The sequence below is a fragment of the Chaetodon auriga genome, chromosome 18 (assembly GCF_051107435.1).
Source record: "Chaetodon auriga isolate fChaAug3 chromosome 18, fChaAug3.hap1, whole genome shotgun sequence".
In the NCBI taxonomy this organism is placed as follows: domain Eukaryota; kingdom Metazoa; phylum Chordata; class Actinopteri; order Chaetodontiformes; family Chaetodontidae; genus Chaetodon; species Chaetodon auriga.
In genome coordinates this window covers 13561067-13579072 of record NC_135091.1, presented here as the reverse complement: position 1 = coordinate 13579072, position 18006 = coordinate 13561067, and the positions used below count along the sequence as shown (strand labels likewise).

At 41.4% G+C, this 18006-nt stretch overlaps 3 protein-coding genes across 4 annotated transcripts in view; 1 reads left to right on the top strand and 2 right to left on the bottom strand.

Annotated features, from left to right (window-relative positions):
* Window positions 1-417: 417 nt before the first annotated feature.
* hsp90aa1.2 (heat shock protein 90, alpha (cytosolic), class A member 1, tandem duplicate 2) lies at window positions 418-6620 on the bottom strand. The gene is made up of 11 exons (XM_076756757.1): window positions 6407-6620; window positions 4470-4619; window positions 3925-4291; window positions 3682-3815; window positions 3244-3573; window positions 2945-3110; window positions 2485-2675; window positions 1911-2058; window positions 1522-1790; window positions 1066-1399; window positions 418-882 (listed from the first exon to the last, which is right to left on the bottom strand). The coding sequence occupies exons 2-11, from the start codon at window positions 4617-4619 to the stop codon at window positions 770-772; spliced, it is 2202 nt and encodes a 733-aa protein (XP_076612872.1). The 5' UTR covers window positions 6407-6620; the 3' UTR covers window positions 418-769.
* Window positions 6621-7180: 560 nt separating this feature from the next.
* hsp90aa1.1 (heat shock protein 90, alpha (cytosolic), class A member 1, tandem duplicate 1) lies at window positions 7181-11385 on the bottom strand. Its single transcript, XM_076756758.1, has 11 exons — window positions 11331-11385; window positions 10265-10414; window positions 9789-10155; window positions 9555-9688; window positions 9152-9457; window positions 8857-9022; window positions 8474-8664; window positions 8216-8363; window positions 7842-8110; window positions 7402-7735; window positions 7181-7290 (listed from the first exon to the last, which is right to left on the bottom strand). Exons 2-11 carry the CDS (start codon window positions 10412-10414, stop codon window positions 7181-7183), a joined length of 2175 nt encoding a protein of 724 aa, XP_076612873.1. The 5' UTR covers window positions 11331-11385.
* A 4429-nt stretch (window positions 11386-15814) lies between these two features.
* The window catches only part of daam1b (dishevelled associated activator of morphogenesis 1b), a 45616-nt gene continuing 43424 nt past the window's right edge, over window positions 15815-18006 (top strand). Inside the window, exon 1 of one of the 2 annotated variants that reach the window (XM_076756023.1) lies at window positions 15815-15945. The gene's annotated coding sequence lies outside the window, so the exon portion shown is untranslated. The remainder of the gene's footprint in view (window positions 15946-18006) is intronic. The other variant, XM_076756021.1, reaches the window with a different exon arrangement.

Here is an 18006-nt window from a genome sequence, read left to right as displayed (position 1 = left end):
CACTCAATAAAACAGAGGTATCGTGAGTTTAATTAGCAAAACTGGTGCTCTCCCTACTAGGACTACAGCTTACGATGCTATAACGTGACTGATGTAACCGTTAGGTGACTGTGAGGCGATGTCCTTGGAAGAACCAATTTGTCCTCTTCATGAGTTTCTTACTTTGTTACAATTTTTTGAAACATCACAAAACATACAATGAAAGGTCCACATCACCATGGCTACATACATGCATCAGTAGTTTAAAAATTGTTTAACAACTACCGTTCATGTCCTTGAATACAGCACTGCAATCCTGTCCTATTCTTATTTAATACTGCAATTCTACTCACATTTTCTATTTTGTCTTGTGAAGTGAAATGGACAGTTCACTTCTCTGTTCTAAACATCAGAGAATCAGTAAGGATGAACAAAGTGTGAGTTGTTAACATGGTAAATCTTTATAGGCTTCACCCGCTTCAAACAACAGTGTCAATTTTGACAATATTTACAGTTACAGTCAGAACACTCAGAGAACATTGGAATGTCAAAAATACAAAAACAAATGCATTAATACAACTTAAGATACAAAAAGTAACAACTTCAAAAATAAAGTTCTAAAAGGAATGAAATCTGAACTGCATATGGTCAATGCAAGGGGAAACAAAGTGACCTTGGTCAAAAAGAGGTTGAGAGAGGGGGACATTCCCGGCTCATTTACAACATTGAACTTTAAATTTAAATTGAATATAACGCTACGTCTGAATGCTAGCAGGCAACAGAAACAGGCCTAGTCCACCTCCTCCATCCTGGATGTGTCGTCATCATCCCCTTCAAGAGGGGGCATGTCCTCAGTGGGAGCGGAGGTGACATCTTCTGGTGTCAGATCATCTTCATCAATACCTAAAAGAGGAGGAAAGCAAATTATGTGCCAGTGGAACAAGATAATTATTCATTTGAAATAATTCTATTGGCAGATGTGTTACACAGCAAACTGCTATAATTTATCACTGGTACATTTTCAAGAAGTGTAGTTAAAAATGCCACGAAAGCTTTACACTGTGTCAATAAACACAAACTACTCACCAAGACCCAGCTTAATCATTCTGTAGATGCGATTGGAGTGGGTCTGGGGGTCATCCAAGGTAAATCCCGAAGAGAGCAGGGCGGTCTCAAAGAGCAGGATGACCAGATCCTTCACAGATTTATCATTCTTATCAGCCTCTGCCTTTTGCCTCAGGGTCTCCACAATGGGGTGGTCAGGGTTGATCTCAAGGTGCTTTTTAGCAGCCATGTAGCCCATGGTGGAGTTGTCCCTCAGAGCCTGGGCCTTCATGATCCTTTCCATGTTGGCCGTCCAGCCATAAGTGCTAGTGACGATGCAGCAGGGGGAAGAAACCAGACGGTTGGACACTGTAACCTGCGGAGGTAAACGAGAAGTGATACCATTTTCAGCATTATTTACAGAACAGTAAATTATACACAATTTAAGATTATTCAGCACCTCGTGGTTTGCTTTAATGCCGTTTAATTTATGCTCACCTTCTCCACCTTCTTCTCCAAGATGTCCTTCATGATCTTGCACAGGTTCTCAAACTGAGCCTTCTTCTCCTCCTGTTTCTTCTTCTCTTCGTCATCCTCAGGCAGCTCCAGGCCTTCCTTGGTCACTGAAACCAGATTCTTGCCCTCAAACTCCTTCAGCTGCTGCACACAGTACTCATCGATGGGCTCGATCATGTAAATGACTTCAAGGCCGGCTTTGCGAAGGCGCTCCACAAAGGCAGAGTTCGCCACCTGGTCTTTGGTCTCACCTGAAATACAAACATGACAGTGCTGTCACACATTTATGTAAGATCACATTAATTAACTCACCTAATCTCAAAATGCTTTTCAATTTACATTAACAGCTTCTAGATGAAGAACATCCTCACCAGTGATGTAGTAGATGTGTTTCTGGTTGTCTTTCATTCGTGTGACATAGTCCTTCAGGGAAACCATCTCGTCTCCAGAAGCTGAGGTGTAGTATCGCAGGAGCTCAGACAGCTTCTTCCTATTCTGAGAATCCTCGTGGATGCCGAGCTGAGAGACAAGTAACAAGTCAGTAACATGCAGTTGAAAACAAAGTTACATTGGTGCAGTTGAAATCTAATTATGGCAAAAATTACATTATTTCATTGGTCTGTAAGGTGGAACCATTGATAAGAAGAGTGCCTTCATTTAAACAGAAGATGGCACTAACAAGCTCGAAGACTCAAAGCAGCTTTAGATCAAGCCAATATGGCCAAAGGATCAGACAGATGGTTACTGTGTTTAAGGTCAGAGGAAAAAAACCTTTCTCATTAATTACATTTTTAAAGCCCTGCACTTTCAGCAAAAGTAAGCTCCATCCTGCTAACACGGTATCAAACCAAGACAACAGTTAAGCACAAAGTGGCTGCCAAAAGTTTGAATGTGACAAGATTAGGAAAACTGGCAGCTTGAACAGTGCAAGGTGAGAACACGAACCTTGATGTTCTTGGAGAACTGCTCGTAGTACTTTTTGTAGTTGTCCTTGTCCTCAGCAAGTTCAGTGAAGAGTTCCAGGCACTTCTTGACCAGGTTCTTGCGGATGACTTTCAGGATCTTGCTCTGCTGCAGCATCTCTCTGGAGATATTGAGGGGCAGATCCTCAGAGTCCACCACACCCTTGATGAAATCTGAACAGAGAAGATAAAAAATGCTTAGCCTTCCAAAGCTTGAAACAATATTATCTTACTAACGAGTAGATAATAATGACTTATGACAGCTAGAATACATGGCTTTAAGGCCATTAATATCTTAGATTGTCCACCACACCCTTGATGAAATCTGGCAGGAGGGATGATCTGGTCAGCAATATTTAAATATCTAAGATGCCATGTTATGATCACTTGATTTATGAACAAATATTATATGGTGGTAATTCCACATTTGGTGGAAAACTCACTGAGGTACTCAGGGATGAGCTCATCACAGTTGTCCATGATGAAGACCCTTCGCACGTACAGCTTGATATTGTTCTTCTTCTTCTTGTTCTCGAAGAGATCGAAGGGAGCACGACGAGGCACAAAGAGCAGGGCACGGAACTCCAGCTGACCCTCTACTGAAAAGTGCTGTGAAGAAAAAAACGGTTTATTAGGTCAGCCAAAGGGTCTGTGTTCAAATGTTACTATACTTATTGTATTAAAACAGACCATTAAACCACTTACAAATTTCCAAGTTTGAAAAAATAATTACAAGACTTACCTTGACAGCCAGGTGGTCTTCCCAGTCATTAGTAAGACTCTTGTAAAACTCTCCATACTCGTCATTAGTGATGTCATCCGGGTTGCGAGTCCACAGGGGTTTGGTCTTGTTCAGCTCTTCCTGGTCAATGTACTTTTCCTTGATCTTCTTCTTCTTCTTCTTTTTGTCACCAGACTTGTGGTCGTGGTCATGGTCATGCTCCTCATCTGATCCAACATCCTCAATCTCGGGCTTGTCCTCGTCCTTCTCCTCTTCTTCATCCTTGTCTTTCTCCTTCTCCTCCTCCTCTGCCTCATCATCACTCACCTCTTTGTCACGCTCTTTCTCCACCTGGGCAAAAAATAGAACTCAGTCACTTGCCATGATTTTTGATTACTTTGTTAACCCAGGTTTAAGTGACCTAAATTAAGTGGGCAGAATATTAGACTATGTACTTACAAAGAGTGTGATGGGATAGCCAATGAACTGTGAGTGCTTTTTCACAATCTCTTTGACTCTTCTCTCCTCAAGGTATTCTGTCTGGTCTTCTTTCAAGTGTAGGATCACCTTGGTGCCACGCCCCATGGGCTCAGCTATATGGAGAAAAGATTGGTCAATACAAGGGATCTCCTATAGATATCCCTCTACTAATAAAACTAAATTGTTAAATAGCAACAAAGTAATGGCCTCAAGATTACTTACAGTTGTCCACTTTAACTGTGAATGAGCCTCCAGCAGAGGATTCCCAGGCGTACTGTTCATCATCATTGTGTTTGGTTATGACCGTCACCTTCTCAGCCACGAGGTAGGCAGAGTAGAAACCCACACCAAACTGACCGATCATGGAGATGTCAGCTCCAGCCTGCAGAGCCTCCATGAAAGCCTTGGTGCCAGACTTGGCGATTGTACCCAGATTGTTGATCAGGTCAGCCTTGGTCATGCCAATACCTGTGTCAATCAGGGTCAGGGTGCGTTCCTCTTTATTGGGAATAAGTTCGATTTTGAGGTCCTTGCCAGTCTCCAGCTTGGTAGGGTCAGTGAGACTCTCATACCGGATTTTGTCCAGGGCCTGGAGGGAAAAAAAAATCCTTTAATTTAAATTTTGCAGAGTTTTAAATTATTCAATATTTGTCATTTTCCAATTCATTCATTATTAGCATATGACCATATAACAATACTCAATTAACATCTTTGACACAACGTGAGATTAAGGAAACAGTTTTAGACTAATACTATGACAAACTTACATCTGAGGAGTTGGAGATAAGCTCCCTAAGGAAGATCTCTTTGTTGGAATAGAAAGTGTTGATGATCAGGGACATCAGCTGAGCAATCTCAGCCTGGAATGCAAAGGTCTCAGCCTCCTCTTCCATTGGTTGGTCGTGTGATTCAGGCATCTAAGCAGAAGAGACAGATGAATAATGATTTTTAGAACATGCATGTATCATGGATTGCAAATGCAAACACAAAGCAAATGGTACATCCTATCAGCTGACACCAATTGTTTCTTTGTGCACAATGCCCAAAGGTCTACACAATTATTTGAATCAGAGAACTGAAATGCCAAAAGCATTATGTTGAACACTTTTATATGACTTTTGCCTAACCCAATGATTTACTTGTTCTCGCCTATTTTTTACAGTTATACAGGCATGCTATAGACCTGTGTGCGTGATCAAGTCGATTGTGTGGTTTAGCTGCTCCAGTGAGTCACTACGCTGTCACATCTACAATGATTACTGCCAATCACTCTCAGGTAATCTGCAAGTGCTTAGAATGAACACCACAGCCAACCAGTCTCAAAAACTACTTTAGAGTTGAATCAATACCTCTGACTAAATCTTATTTATTACATGGCTGTTATGTAACGCAATGTATATCCATTAATGTGCCCATCAACTCTAAGTGTCATTATCAAAATGTTGACCATACAAGGAGATGACAGTTAAGACTGTCATCTGAAGTTGCAATGAGGTATGCATCAGTAATGACAACTGAAGTGTGAGTGTGTGAGTGTGTATCACTTATTCAATTATACAAGCAGCTGGTGTGACAGACGGTCCAGCTCTGCTCACTACTCCACCTGCCTATAATCCGTCTTCTCTGCTTCTGCCTTTATACAAGTAACATAATACAATTTAATTTTTTTGTAAATGCAATAAAAGTTATACACTGAGAGTGTATAAAGTTGATTGTACTCAATTTTTGTTTTGTTTTTTTAAAAAAAAAATCAAGATTATCTCAAATAGTTTCCATTATTAAGGTCCACGACCAAGACAGCAGTGATGAATTACAGCCTTTCAGCCCACATATGTAGATAAATCATGACAGTGTAATTAGAGGCGCTATGATCCTCTCTTACTGCAATTTTCATAATTAGTTACTGGCTGATCAGAAATGAGCACATGGCTAGAACTGCATATGAGCACAAATGACTCCACCTGGCGGTTTCCCAGGCGAAATGCAAGATTCTAGAAGGTACCAAGAGGCGAAAAGAACTCCAGCAGTTTCCATAGGAATCGAAAGCTCCTCCTTAAAGCCATCGTCCGATGACATTTTATGAATGATGTCCCTGTACTCACTATTCTTGCACTCACAGTAACGGCAGAGGATGGCATGGACTGCAAATCTGAGAAAAAAAATCTCACCGCTCAGGAAATCTGATTCACCGTTCGGTTCATTAAATTGTGCGCTTAACGTAATGCCTGCCTGTCAAGTGCACCACGAAAGCACCATGTGGCTGCTGTCTCCCAGCTTTGAGCAATGCAAAGGTACTGTGGGCGGAATAGTTGCCAAGATAATGTTAGTAAAAAAAAACAAAAGTTTTGACATGTGCAAATAACGCTGACATGCTCGGTAAATCACTTTGTAGCATACCTCAGTGTAAAATTGTCGAAAAGAAATGTCATGCCTATGGTTCTGCTGTCATAATCTGATTATAACACAATGTACTGAGTAGATTGTATGCCACCTTCACTTCAATCAACACCAGGAATGCCAGAATATTGTCATTTTTGTCGCGTTATAATTAGCTTCGATAGAAAACGGCTCAGCTATAGCTATACAACAACTAAACTAATATTAGCAAACATTGTCGATTAATGTGAAAGTGTATATTATATTTTAGCTGTTGTAATCTCTGTAAATTATTATTAGATGAAAAAAATATATTTAATTTGTTTACCTTGGCCTTCTGTGTATCGAAATGTGAAATGTATTGAGGTCGCCTGTCTTCGAAGTTGCAGCCTCTTCGGTTTGTGGACCACGTCGTACGGATAGGGAAGCTAGGCAGCTTTAATACCGTTACCGAGCATTCGAGAAATCCTGACCTGAGCTTCCAGAACCATCTGGAATCATCCTCGCTACTGCTCGGTGTTGCTCGCTGACAGGCCCAGTGGTCTGTCAATCATTTTCTGTGCACACGCCTCTCTCCATTCTCAGATGGAGGGGGCGGGACTAGAGGTTGAACCCGGCGAGGGATGCGTGAAGGACTGTTAACTAGAATGAATCATGCAGCGCTCACTGAAAATTCCAGAACATTGAATGGAACAAGAGCATGAAGTAGATAAATGAAAAATACTACACGTGTATTATGACTGTCCATTTTCAACTATATCAAGCAACCAAAGTGATGGAATGCAGCATGCAATAGACTCAGTGAGCAAGAAAGTTTTAATTCTAAATACATTTTATTACAAATTTGAATGCATATCATAAAAAAAAATAACAATTACAAAAAGAGACATAAGCCAAATTCCTTGTGGCTTGATATTACTCTTAATGGTTGTCAGTAGTTTTATATAAGCAGCTTATACAATGTAGACTAATGCCATTAATTAACATATATTGACTATTGAATACCGTTTAAGAGATGAGAGTTGTGTGAGATTGAAATGTCTGTTTGAGAAGCATTATAACTTACAAAAATAAAAATGAAGCAAGGAGTCTACTAAGTGTTTTAGTCAACTTCCTCCATTCTTGATGTGTCATCATCTCCTTCCAAGACTGGCATATCTTCATCAGCAGGCTGAATGAGGTCCTCAACTGCAGAATCATCATCGTCAATGCCTGTGGATGAGAATGCATTCATTAGCTACCAATGCCACTGACTAATCTATAAAAAAACAGACTAATTGCTATAATCTATGTAATGTCACATGTAAGGGAGAAAAAACATACCAAGACCCAGCTTGACCATTCTGTAGATCCGGTTGGCATGTGTCTGTGGGTCCTCCAGTGTGAATCCTGAAGACAGCAGGGCAGTCTCGAACAGGAGGATGACCAGGTCCTTCACAGCCTTATCGTTCTTGTCAGCCTCGGCCTTCTCCCTCAAGGTCTCAATGATTGGATGCAGAGGGTTGATCTCAAGGTGTTTCTTAGCTGTCATGTAGCCCATGGTGGAGTTATCTCTCAGGGCCTGAGACTTCATGATCCTCTCCATGTTAGCTGTCCATCCATAGGTGCTGGTGACAATGCAGCATGGGGAAGCCACCAAGCGGTTGGAGACGGTGACCTGAAATATTGCATAATGTATGTCATGATTGAATGAATTTGTCCATACAATGTTAGCATAACAGTACAAGAACATTAAAATAGATAAGATCATCTTTCTTAATTACCTTTTCAATCTTCTTGTCAAGGATGTCCTTCATGATCTTGCAAAGGTTTTCAAATTTATTTTTGAGCTCCTCCTGTTTCTTCTTCTCTTCGTCATCCTCAGGCAGCTCCAGGCCTTCCTTGGTCACTGAAACCAGGTTCTTGCCATCATACTCCTTCAGCTGCTGGACACAGTACTCATCGATGGGCTCGATCATGTAAATGACCTCAAGGCCGGCTTTGCGAAGGCGCTCCACGAAGGCAGAGTTCGCCACCTGGTCTTTGGTCTCTCCTGTGAAAGTGGGTGTCATTCCATTGAATCAGTATGCTAAATAATCACTCTTGAGAAAACATCTGACCAAAAATATAAAAAGAAACAAACAGTTGAGTTGCTAACCTGTGATGTAGTAGATGTGTTTCTGGTTGTCCTTCATGCGTGAGACATAGTCCTTCAGGGAAACCATCTCGTCTCCAGAAGCTGAGGTGTAGTATCGCAGGAGCTCAGACAGCTTCTTCCTATTTTGAGAGTCTTCATGGATGCCAAGCTGAACCACAAAATGATGTGTTACTAGTATTGAACACTAAATATGTGGAATTTATATTTTCTATCTGAATGGTAAGAGTTAAAGAAATAAATTAAAATGAGTCAACCTACCTTGATGTTCTTGGAGAACTGCTCATAGTACTTTTTGTAGTTATCCTTGTCCTCAGCAAGTTCAGTGAAGAGTTCCAGGCATTTCTTGACCAGGTTCTTGCGGATGACTTTCAGGATCTTGCTCTGCTGCAGCATCTCTCTGGAGATATTGAGGGGCAGATCCTCAGAGTCCACCACACCCTTGATGAAATCTGAACAGAGAAGATAAAGAATACTTAGCCCTCCAAAGCCAAACAAAATGTATTTATTAAAGTTAAAAATAAATTAATGTTACTAGTAATTACAACGTATGAGAGCTACAATGCATATATGTAAAGCTGTTAACATCTTGGATTGGAAGAATTTGTATGTGAATGATGAGTAATAAATGTTATGTTTCTTACTGAGGTACTCTGGAATCAACTCCTCGCAGTTGTCCATGATGAAGACCCTACGCACGTACAGCTTGATGTTGTTCTTCTTCTTCTTGTTTTCAAAGAGGTCAAATGCAGCCCTTCTGGGTACGAAGAGCAAGGCACGGAACTCCAGTTGACCCTCCACTGAGAAATGCTTCAGAGACAAGAATGGAGCAGGAATTCATTAGCTCAAAAAACATTACATTACATTATGCTAAAATTTGCACTTAGGTTACTCAGTTAGGTGACTCTTTTTGGCATGTTTATTAGCAGTAAAGCTTACCTTCACAGCCAGGTGGTCCTCCCAGTCATTGGTGAGACTCTTGTAGAACTCTCCATACTCTTCATTGGTGATGTCATCAGGGTTACGCGTCCAGATTGGTTTGGTCTTGTTCAGCTCCTGAGCGTCAATGTACTTCTCCTTGACCTTCTTCTTCCTCTTGTTCTTGCCATCCTTTGTATCCTCATCCTCATCGGAGCCCACATCTTCAATCTTAGGTTTGTCCTTGTTCTCAGCAGCTTCTTTCTCAACTTCCTCTTCCTTCTCTCCCTCCTCAAGGTCCACTTCCTTCTCCCTTGTCTTCTCCACCTTGAATATATAAAAAAAAAAAAAATAGTCAATGTCATTGGTTTTTATTAGGCTGTAAGATGACAGATTTGTGTTGTTAATGGAGCTTATATCTTACATAAAGTGTTATAGGGTAGCCAATGAACTGTGAGTGTTTCTTCACAACTTCCTTGATGCGCTTCTCCTCACAGTACTCCGTCTGATCTTCTTTGAGGTGAAGGACCACTTTTGTGCCTCTGCCAATGGACTCTCCTAAGAGTTCATGAGAACAGGGCTCGGTAATTAGTCACATTTTTCACCATGCATGTTCTTGAATAACGAGTATTATATTAATTTTGGAAATCAAACTTACCAGTGTCAGGTCTGACTGTGAATGAGCCTCCAGCTGCAGACTCCCAGATGTACTGCTCATCATCATTGTGTTTGGTTATGACTGTCACTTTGTCAGCCACAAGGTAGGCAGAGTAGAAACCCACACCAAACTGACCGATCATGGAGATGTCAGCTCCAGCCTGCAGAGCCTCCATGAAAGCCTTGGTGCCAGACTTGGCGATTGTGCCCAGATTGTTGATCAGGTCAGCCTTGGTCATTCCAATACCTGTGTCAATCAGGGTCAGGGTGCGAGCGTGCAGATCTGGGATGATTTCAATCTTCAGGTCCTTGCAGGACTCAAGTCTGCTGGGGTCTGTCAAGCTTTCATATCTGATTTTGTCCAAGGCCTGTGCAGAAGGGATAGGCTTGTTAAAATAGTTATGTTTGGATACATATAAAGGCTGCTTACATGAAAAACAAAGGATGATATGGTGGTAAACTGCTGATTTTACTCACATCTGAGGAGTTGGAGATGAGCTCTCTAAGGAAGATCTCTTTGTTTGAGTAGAAGGTGTTGATAATAAGAGACATGAGCTGAGCAATCTCAGCCTGGAAGGCAAAGGTCTCCACATCTTCCTCCATAATGTGTCCAGCTTTCTCAGGCATCTTAAGGAAGCACATGTTATGTTATGATTAATGATCTTATTCTGGCTTCCTGATTTTGCTTTGTCTGCTTAAACATACCAATTTGTTCCAAAATAAATGCTTAATTCATGTGTCAGGAATATAATTTCCTGCTGTTATATTTGCAATCCCCCCTCCCCTCCTATAGACAGCCTCATGGCTTGAGGTAGGTAGCTTTTGCTCATGGTACATGAACACATGTTCCTTCTGTCAATCAAGCACTTGCCATTTGGAGAATGGGTGGAGTTCTGATGCTTTCCCCACCCCCAAAAGGCTTTAGCATGTGTCATCCAACACCTCTATGATAAAGGAAGGAATAGCAGCTAAGAATTCAAAGATGGGGGGAAAAAAAATCTAACTTTCAACTATAGAACAGTAACAATCTATTATCTTTTTTCATGAGCGAGGCATTTAGAACATGTGGTAACATTTCATTAGCTCCTTCAGGTTTGAAACTGTCATGGCTAAAAGAGGCCTTACACAAGTTGGTACCTACGTGATTCCATTGCATTCAAACACTGCCCCTGCTGCTGTAATTCTTTCTTTTTTTTGTATACTTTTCTGCACTTAGATGTGCCGTTTTGCTGTATCTGCTCTTTGTACCAACTAGTTTTCCTGCTCGCCCGCCATTGCTCTCATACTGAGGGTCACCCTGCTTGCCATGTGCTCCCTGCATGTTATAGTCTCGCAAGGATAGTAATGGAAAGAGGCTGCTCTGCCACACAGATGACTTTTCACTTACTAGTTTTTGTGTATTCTTACTTGTAGCAAGTATTCTTGCTGTTCTGCGTGTGTGTTCCTACCATTTAAGCACCCAAAATACTGTTTATTATTTTATATCATTTAAATAGCTAAGCAGAAACATCGATGCATTTTACTTTAGGTGTTCCAGTCTTACCTTGAATATCCCTTTTTCCTACAATCACTTCTTGAAGACGGCCGTCAACCTGTGCTTGTCTTCTCTTCTTGAAGAGCTCCAAATGTGTGCTTTGCTTCTGCTCCTGTGGGCAGTAAGTCTCTCTTGGTGAGTTCAAGTTACTATCTGCTCCATGCCGGCGTCTTTTTATACTTAGGGGGTGGTTTCTAGAAGCTCCCATTCAGAAGCTTCCAGAAGTTACGTTCACTACAGTGAGGGGGGTGTTAAGGAAAGGCCGGGAACGGGGGTGGCATGTGAGACACCAGAGCCCTAAAGTTGATGTGCCCTTTTAGGGCTGCAGAGTCACAAGGAGCGCCTGTCACTCACACTGAGAGCTTTCCTGATAGCTTGTCTAGCTCTCTAGGCCCCACACCCCCCTGTAACCACCACAGCTGTGCAGTGCCTTTGCTATCAGCTGCTGTAGTGGTGCCTCATGGGACACACACATGGTCAGCAGGCCCATTCCTTTTTATGGTATGCAAGATTGGGGTGATTCTCAAAGGTTTCATGTATTTGAAGCAGTGGGACAGACCACTGTAACTCATGAATCTCAGAGAAGCAAAAAAAAAAAAAAAAGATACACATGAAAATAATTTGCTCCTGAGATTTCTTGTGAGTGTATGTGACTTTATGCCGTATTTTAAAACATGATGAATATTAACACCAGCCTGTCAGGATGTCAGTTCCATAGGGCTTTCATGCCTGGTTGACTTTTGTGACGTCTACCAACGGCGGGAGAATCACCTTAAAGGAAAACATGAGCTGTCTAACATAAGTCTTGCTTTGTGACGTTTGCTAACTTCCAAATTGGTCAGTATAGCATTTCGATTATAGGAGGTAACTTCAGTATGTTAACATTACAAACCTGAAGTCTACTCACACAAATTGTCAACTGTTAGTGCAGCAAATACATTTGTATCCTATTTTCCTATGGTGTAATGTTGGTGAGTTATATGGTTTCGGGAGACACTGCAAGTAATGACTGCAGAAATGCACCTACAATCAGTGCTGCAGCACTAACACAAACAGAAGAGGCCTTCTTTTCACTTGATCCTCAGCTACCATCTGTGCTTCACTGGGGCTCACGGTGTAACCTCAAACCTTTCCATTGTTCATCATGTAGTGTAACTGTACTCTTATATATAGCATTAGCTGTAAACAGATAATTCCACTCTGTTTAAATAATGTATGAGGACAAAATATTAGAAACATTCTCATTTAATGTAGTATAACTTCAACACGAACTGTCATCTCAATGACTGACATATATTTGAATTAATAGATTGATAGAATGTCAACAAAAAACAGACATTAGCAATCTCCTACACTGGACTGCAACTTTCATTCCTAATGGAGATCCGGATGTGATGGAGACCAAGTGGCAAACATGTTGAACCATGTTGAGGACATCTATCAACATGGTACACTGGAGTCAGGCACAATATGTGCAGTGTGTGGCAGAAGACCTGCAGTGATCCAATCTTCAGTGGTGCTTGTTGGTGCTTGGTTTTGATTCCGGTGCACTCCAGCCATAATATACTGTATTCTGGTGGTAAATGTAAATGCTCATCAATATATGACAGTGTGCCAAGAATTGCTTGCTATTTTATAAAGGGGACAGAACACATCAAAATTTGTACTTTAAGTAAAACACAAGCAGTCCTGCAGGGGAAAAAATACATAATACATAATAAATGCATATGTCAACAGTTCCAGTAACATCAGAACAAAGTATGTGTTTATGCAGTTGCCATTACACTAGAGAGAGTAGAACAGCAATGATGAAGGATGTTGGGTAGTTATGTCCACAGCATCAAACAAACGAGACATGTTATACTCCTTCTTCTTGCACTCCTTGGGATACACTGTGAAGTTCAGTCATAGTCCCTGTTAAGTTTGAACAAAACACATTGTAACCTTCATGAGGATAATACAGAGCTGTTGTATTAGACTGCATCAGTTTTAACATAGTCTACCTGATCAACTGGGAACTAAGTATCTATTGTCTAAAAATATTGTCCTCTGAGTGGCTTATGGCACTTTTTAGCCACAGGGTGGCAGTGTTTCCCCAAGAACCTATATGGCGAGAGAAACCAGGTTTTACAAATATTCTGTATGTTGTCTCTATTTCTAGGATTATTTCCATATGTATGACTTGTGAATTGCATAATCTATTTTTTCTCCAGGCTTCTCTTGACAACGACGTTGGACACATCAGCTTAAAAAGTGATATGTCAATGATGTGCTCATAACTAGTTTCTGCTGGGAAAAAAAAATAAATAAATAATTTGTTTTTCAAAAATCAGTTATTGCAGGTTTTAAGTGTTGGCAGAACAAATAACACACTTGCAATTGAGCTATTCCTAGAGCTCAAATAGGCAACATGACATGACAACAACATGAGATGATCTGTGCTGGCAGGTCATCATTCAGGACAGGATTCACCTTAAAAACCCACAAACAGAACACTACCAAGAGTATTGTGTAAGAGAATCAAGGAGACACACACACACACACACACACACACACACACACACACTGGAAATTTAATTCAATATGCATAGGACAGGGTGTAAGCCAATGTTGCCTCTCTTCCATTCAGAAAAGAAGTCTGGACAGTTTGCAGACCTCGGCAGTGAAAAGGACCAGATTGTTGAACAAGAGCCGTCTGTGGAATCAGCAGCCTGCAACCAAGACAAGAGGGAGAAACCTCAGTCTGCAGCCAGACATACAGGAAACACTCCAGCTGGTAAACCTTTGCAGCTCAATTCGGCAGACTTTCCCCTTCTCCAGAGTGTCATTGAAAATCACAAGCAGCAGGAACAGAAGAAGGACAAGAAAAAGAAACCTTTGAAGCTGCTGTTCAGCATCTCCCCGGCCATCAGCATCACCTGAACCAGTGCTAGATGCAACATCTGGAGCGCAGCCTGCTGTGACATCTGAACCAGAGCTGACTGTGACACCCAAACCACAGCTCAGCCCAACAAATAGAAGAAACCTCCATGGTGAATGCTGCACTGGCCCAGATGGAGAAGGACCTGGAGAACAAGATATGTCATTTTTGTTTTTTGTAAAAATGTCATAATTGCTGGGTGACCTGAAGGTGTGTAAATACACACGTCACGTACGTGCAAAGCTATTTAAAAAGCAACATCAATGACAAAAGTCACGCCTGCACACTGACTCCAAGACACAACATGTTTCAAAAAGACAACATTTGATCCAAGTCAGATCTTTGTCAGTTCGGAACACACATATTTACACCGACAGGCTGACAGGCTCTGTGATTACAGGTGTGATTAACCATCCAGCCCACCCAGAAACCTGCACCTTGCAGGGAATTAAACAGAGGGAAGCTCAAGAGAGCTGCAGGATCATTGAGACAGATGAGAATGTTCATAGTATAATGTTTACATTACATAATGTGTTCTGTAACTTTAGAAGGGCTCTGACAAGGACACACTGCTCCTACAGAGTACCTCAACACCATGCATTACATATATGTTTTGCAGAATATATACAGAACCCACAGCATTTACATTTTACTGATATTGAAAAAGATATTTTGAGGTTTGTGGGGTAAAAAACTCCAGTCAGTATTTTTTAGTTTTGGCTTACCTGATGTCACAGAGTGTAGCCTGAATATTTACACCTTTTTATTCACTAGATGGAGACATTACACCATTTGGATTACAGCCATTGTTGAGTTTGTTGACCAGTGGCTCTCAGGACTGGAACAACACCTGGTCCACAACTATGTCATGGAAAAACATGATCTTGGCAGTAAAATGCTTCTGGGTATCCCTGACTAAACTGGCCTAACTGTAAACAAAACCTCCATATTTCCATAAGATTTTTTGTTGGTTTAGGGTTTAGCAATAAGGATAACACAGACATCCTGTTTACATGAGGTCATATATGAATGTAGACGAGGGCTGCAACTCGTCACTTGTCATTGATTTATCAATTGATTATTTGTTCAATGAAATGTCAGGAAAAAAGTTAAAAATGGCCATTATAATATCACAAAGCCGAGTCGACAAGTTCAACCTGCCAAACACATCTAGTTTGCTACTGTATAATGGCAGAGAATTAACATTTGAGAGTACCTTGCAAAATTATTTAAATGGCTTATTGCTTTGCCCAGTAGTTCCCCTGAATTTTCTGTAGTTGGACTAATCAGTAAATCCAATGTGGACTCTAAATCAGCACCTGAAAACACACCTGGGTGTAAAGGCTTTTAAGATAAAGTCTCATATTGGGAATCCTTCAATGCAGGAAACAGACAATGATAAACCATGGCTACTCAAAGATTTACAGATGGAAAACATGTAAACTTAAACAGGTTTCTGTGAAAGGCAAAGTTTACATCTTTTACTACAACGTCCATGAAGCACTGGACCAACAAAGGATGGCGCGTGCGCATTAGCTGCTCGAGTAAAGCGATGACATCACGAGCCCGGACCAACCAGTCTGTGGATCATCTCCGTGCCGTCTGCACTGAATGTGTGTGTGTTTTTTTTCTGTTGCTGTACTTCTCTGCTTACCTGGTGAACTTGTGGACACAGAGAACAAGAGGAATGTCCGTCGTGACGAGGTAAGAACTCTGTCGTTGGAACAAAAGTCTGAAAACGCCTGAAACAATACCCGCGCGAGTCGCCTCACCGGGCCGTTTAGTTGCGTTGTTGGTGGTGACCTCCATACCGGTGTGGCCAGTCAATACAGCAGCCATCATTAACGTGAGCCGTGGCGACTTTATGGAAGCTGCTGGCGTCTATTGTTGAGTTTTCCGAGTCTCCTAACAGAGCTTCAGCGGCCTGAAGCCGGTCTAGACAGGAGTCAACAGGCTGGAGTCGGATGACATTTGCATCTCTTTTGCAAATAGTTTTTGTTTTGTTTTGTGTTGTCAGCTCTGTGTGTTGGTCCGCTGACCTGTCCACGCAGAACCAACGGGTCCCTCCTCAGATGAAGCCCGAACGAGGCAAACGACTGTCCGCAAAGGGCACCTCGAGGGTCCCTGAGAGGGCTCCTGCAGAGAAAGTGCGGAAAAAGTTGAAACTCGTTTAATTAACTAGATGTCACGTCTGTGTTTGTATCTTTGTGTGGTCTTCACGCTGAGATAACATTACTTCGTAACGCTTGAAGATGGACAATGCACTGCTGTTAATGTGTATGAATGGATGTGGGATTAATGCTGGATGCAGGAGTCTGAGATGTAACTTTGGCTAATAAATGATAGTTTGCCCCGGTTTATGTAGTGTAGTCAGACTGTACAAGTGTTACAAATAGATATATTGGTTGATATTGCCTAAAAACATAAAAGCAGACGTTTTTGACAGTTGTCTTATTGAAAAGCTGTGACCAGGATGTGGGACATTTAAACTCGAGTTGCTGTGTAATGTAGAAAGTTTCTTAAATACTCCAAATGTGTTTTTGGCCTTTCTGTTTTTAACTTGTCTGGAAAAGCATATTCTGATACCGATGTAACTGCAGTAAGCTAATATTGTTCAATTATATCTGGCGGATTTATCAGTGAGGCTGTAATCTGAAGGCACACACAGGTCCACTGATGCTTGATAACTTCCATATTGCGTTCACAGTTTTGAGTTGAACTTGCATACACATGTGATGGATAACAAGAACTTTGCACCTAAAACATAATGTTTTAACTATGTCTTTACTGATTTTCAGGGTTGATCATTTCTTCTCATGCCCCATTACCACGCTGTTCATCTTTGATTGATTAATTCAGTCCATGAAGAGCTGCCTGGCCCTTATAAAGGGCCCTAGCTGCCACCTTACCCTTGATAAAAGGATTAGCCTGTGGAGCCGGCCAGACATATGATAGCTTCACCTGCTCTGAGTTAATATTCACTTGTATCACTTTGCTTGGAGTGATACACTTGTGGAAGCCATGAAGTTACAGGTCAAGTCAGAGAGCACAACACAGGGATTATCGCAGCATAATCATTCTAGTGGCAGGCTTTATTCCCAGTTAGACGCTTATCAGGAAAGGCTTGCATTCCCAAGAATTAAAATGCTCTAAATCATTGAGGGGCCTGTACGTGCTTGTAATGGGCCGCTGCCTTGTGAGAGGACTTACTGCTGTGGTGTGAGCTGCAGACATGTTTTCACTGTAAACATGGGAGAAGTCTTACATGATGTACCATGCTGTTATTTTGTCCACAGTGGTAACGCTCAGACAGGGAGTTGGCTTGTTATAGATCAGCCTGGACAGGCCCTGACATTTGAATTGCGTGGCTTGTTTTTCTGAATAAGTGCACATTGCAGATGATTAGTCTTTGTCGTAACTGCATGAATTCCCAAGTGGTTTGTGCTCTAAGCCTTGTTGTTAAAGCCTCACCGATATATATCTGTAGGTCCATATTGTTGACTGATACTGAGTTAATATTGGCAGGTTTGCAGTTGGTGGCCTGTAATTGGTGATGGTGCAATTGAACAATATATACAGCTCCAATGTTTCACAGTGTGTCAGACAAATAACACGTTAAACACAAAGCTCCGTCGCTTCACTTAGTGCCTAATAACTCTAAGTCTTTCGTCCTTATTGGCCGCTCCAAGCAAGTATTATGGCAGAACAAATACACATTCATCAGAATCCAAGCAACGGCTGGCTTGACCGGGTTTTTGCAAGTAA

Bases quoted from the DNA above. Each gene is read 5' to 3' on its own strand.
- hsp90aa1.1 (XM_076756758.1), bottom strand. From the start codon at position 10,414: ATGCCTGAGAAAGCTGGACACATTATGGAGGAAGATGTGGAGACCTTT. The intron at 10,156-10,264 runs GTGAGTAAAATC...CCTTCTGCACAG, and splicing joins TCATCTCCAACTCCTCAGAT to GCCTTGGACAAAATCAGATA. The intron at 9,689-9,788 runs GTAAGTTTGATT...ATGAACTCTTAG, and splicing joins CACAGTCAGACCTGACACTG to GAGAGTCCATTGGCAGAGGC.
- hsp90aa1.2 (XM_076756757.1), bottom strand. From the start codon at position 4,619: ATGCCTGAATCACACGACCAACCAATGGAAGAGGAGGCTGAGACCTTT. The intron at 4,292-4,469 runs GTAAGTTTGTCA...TTTTCCCTCCAG, and splicing joins TTATCTCCAACTCCTCAGAT to GCCCTGGACAAAATCCGGTA. The intron at 1,791-1,910 runs GTGAGGATGTTC...TTTGTATTTCAG, and splicing joins ACACATCTACTACATCACTG to GTGAGACCAAAGACCAGGTG.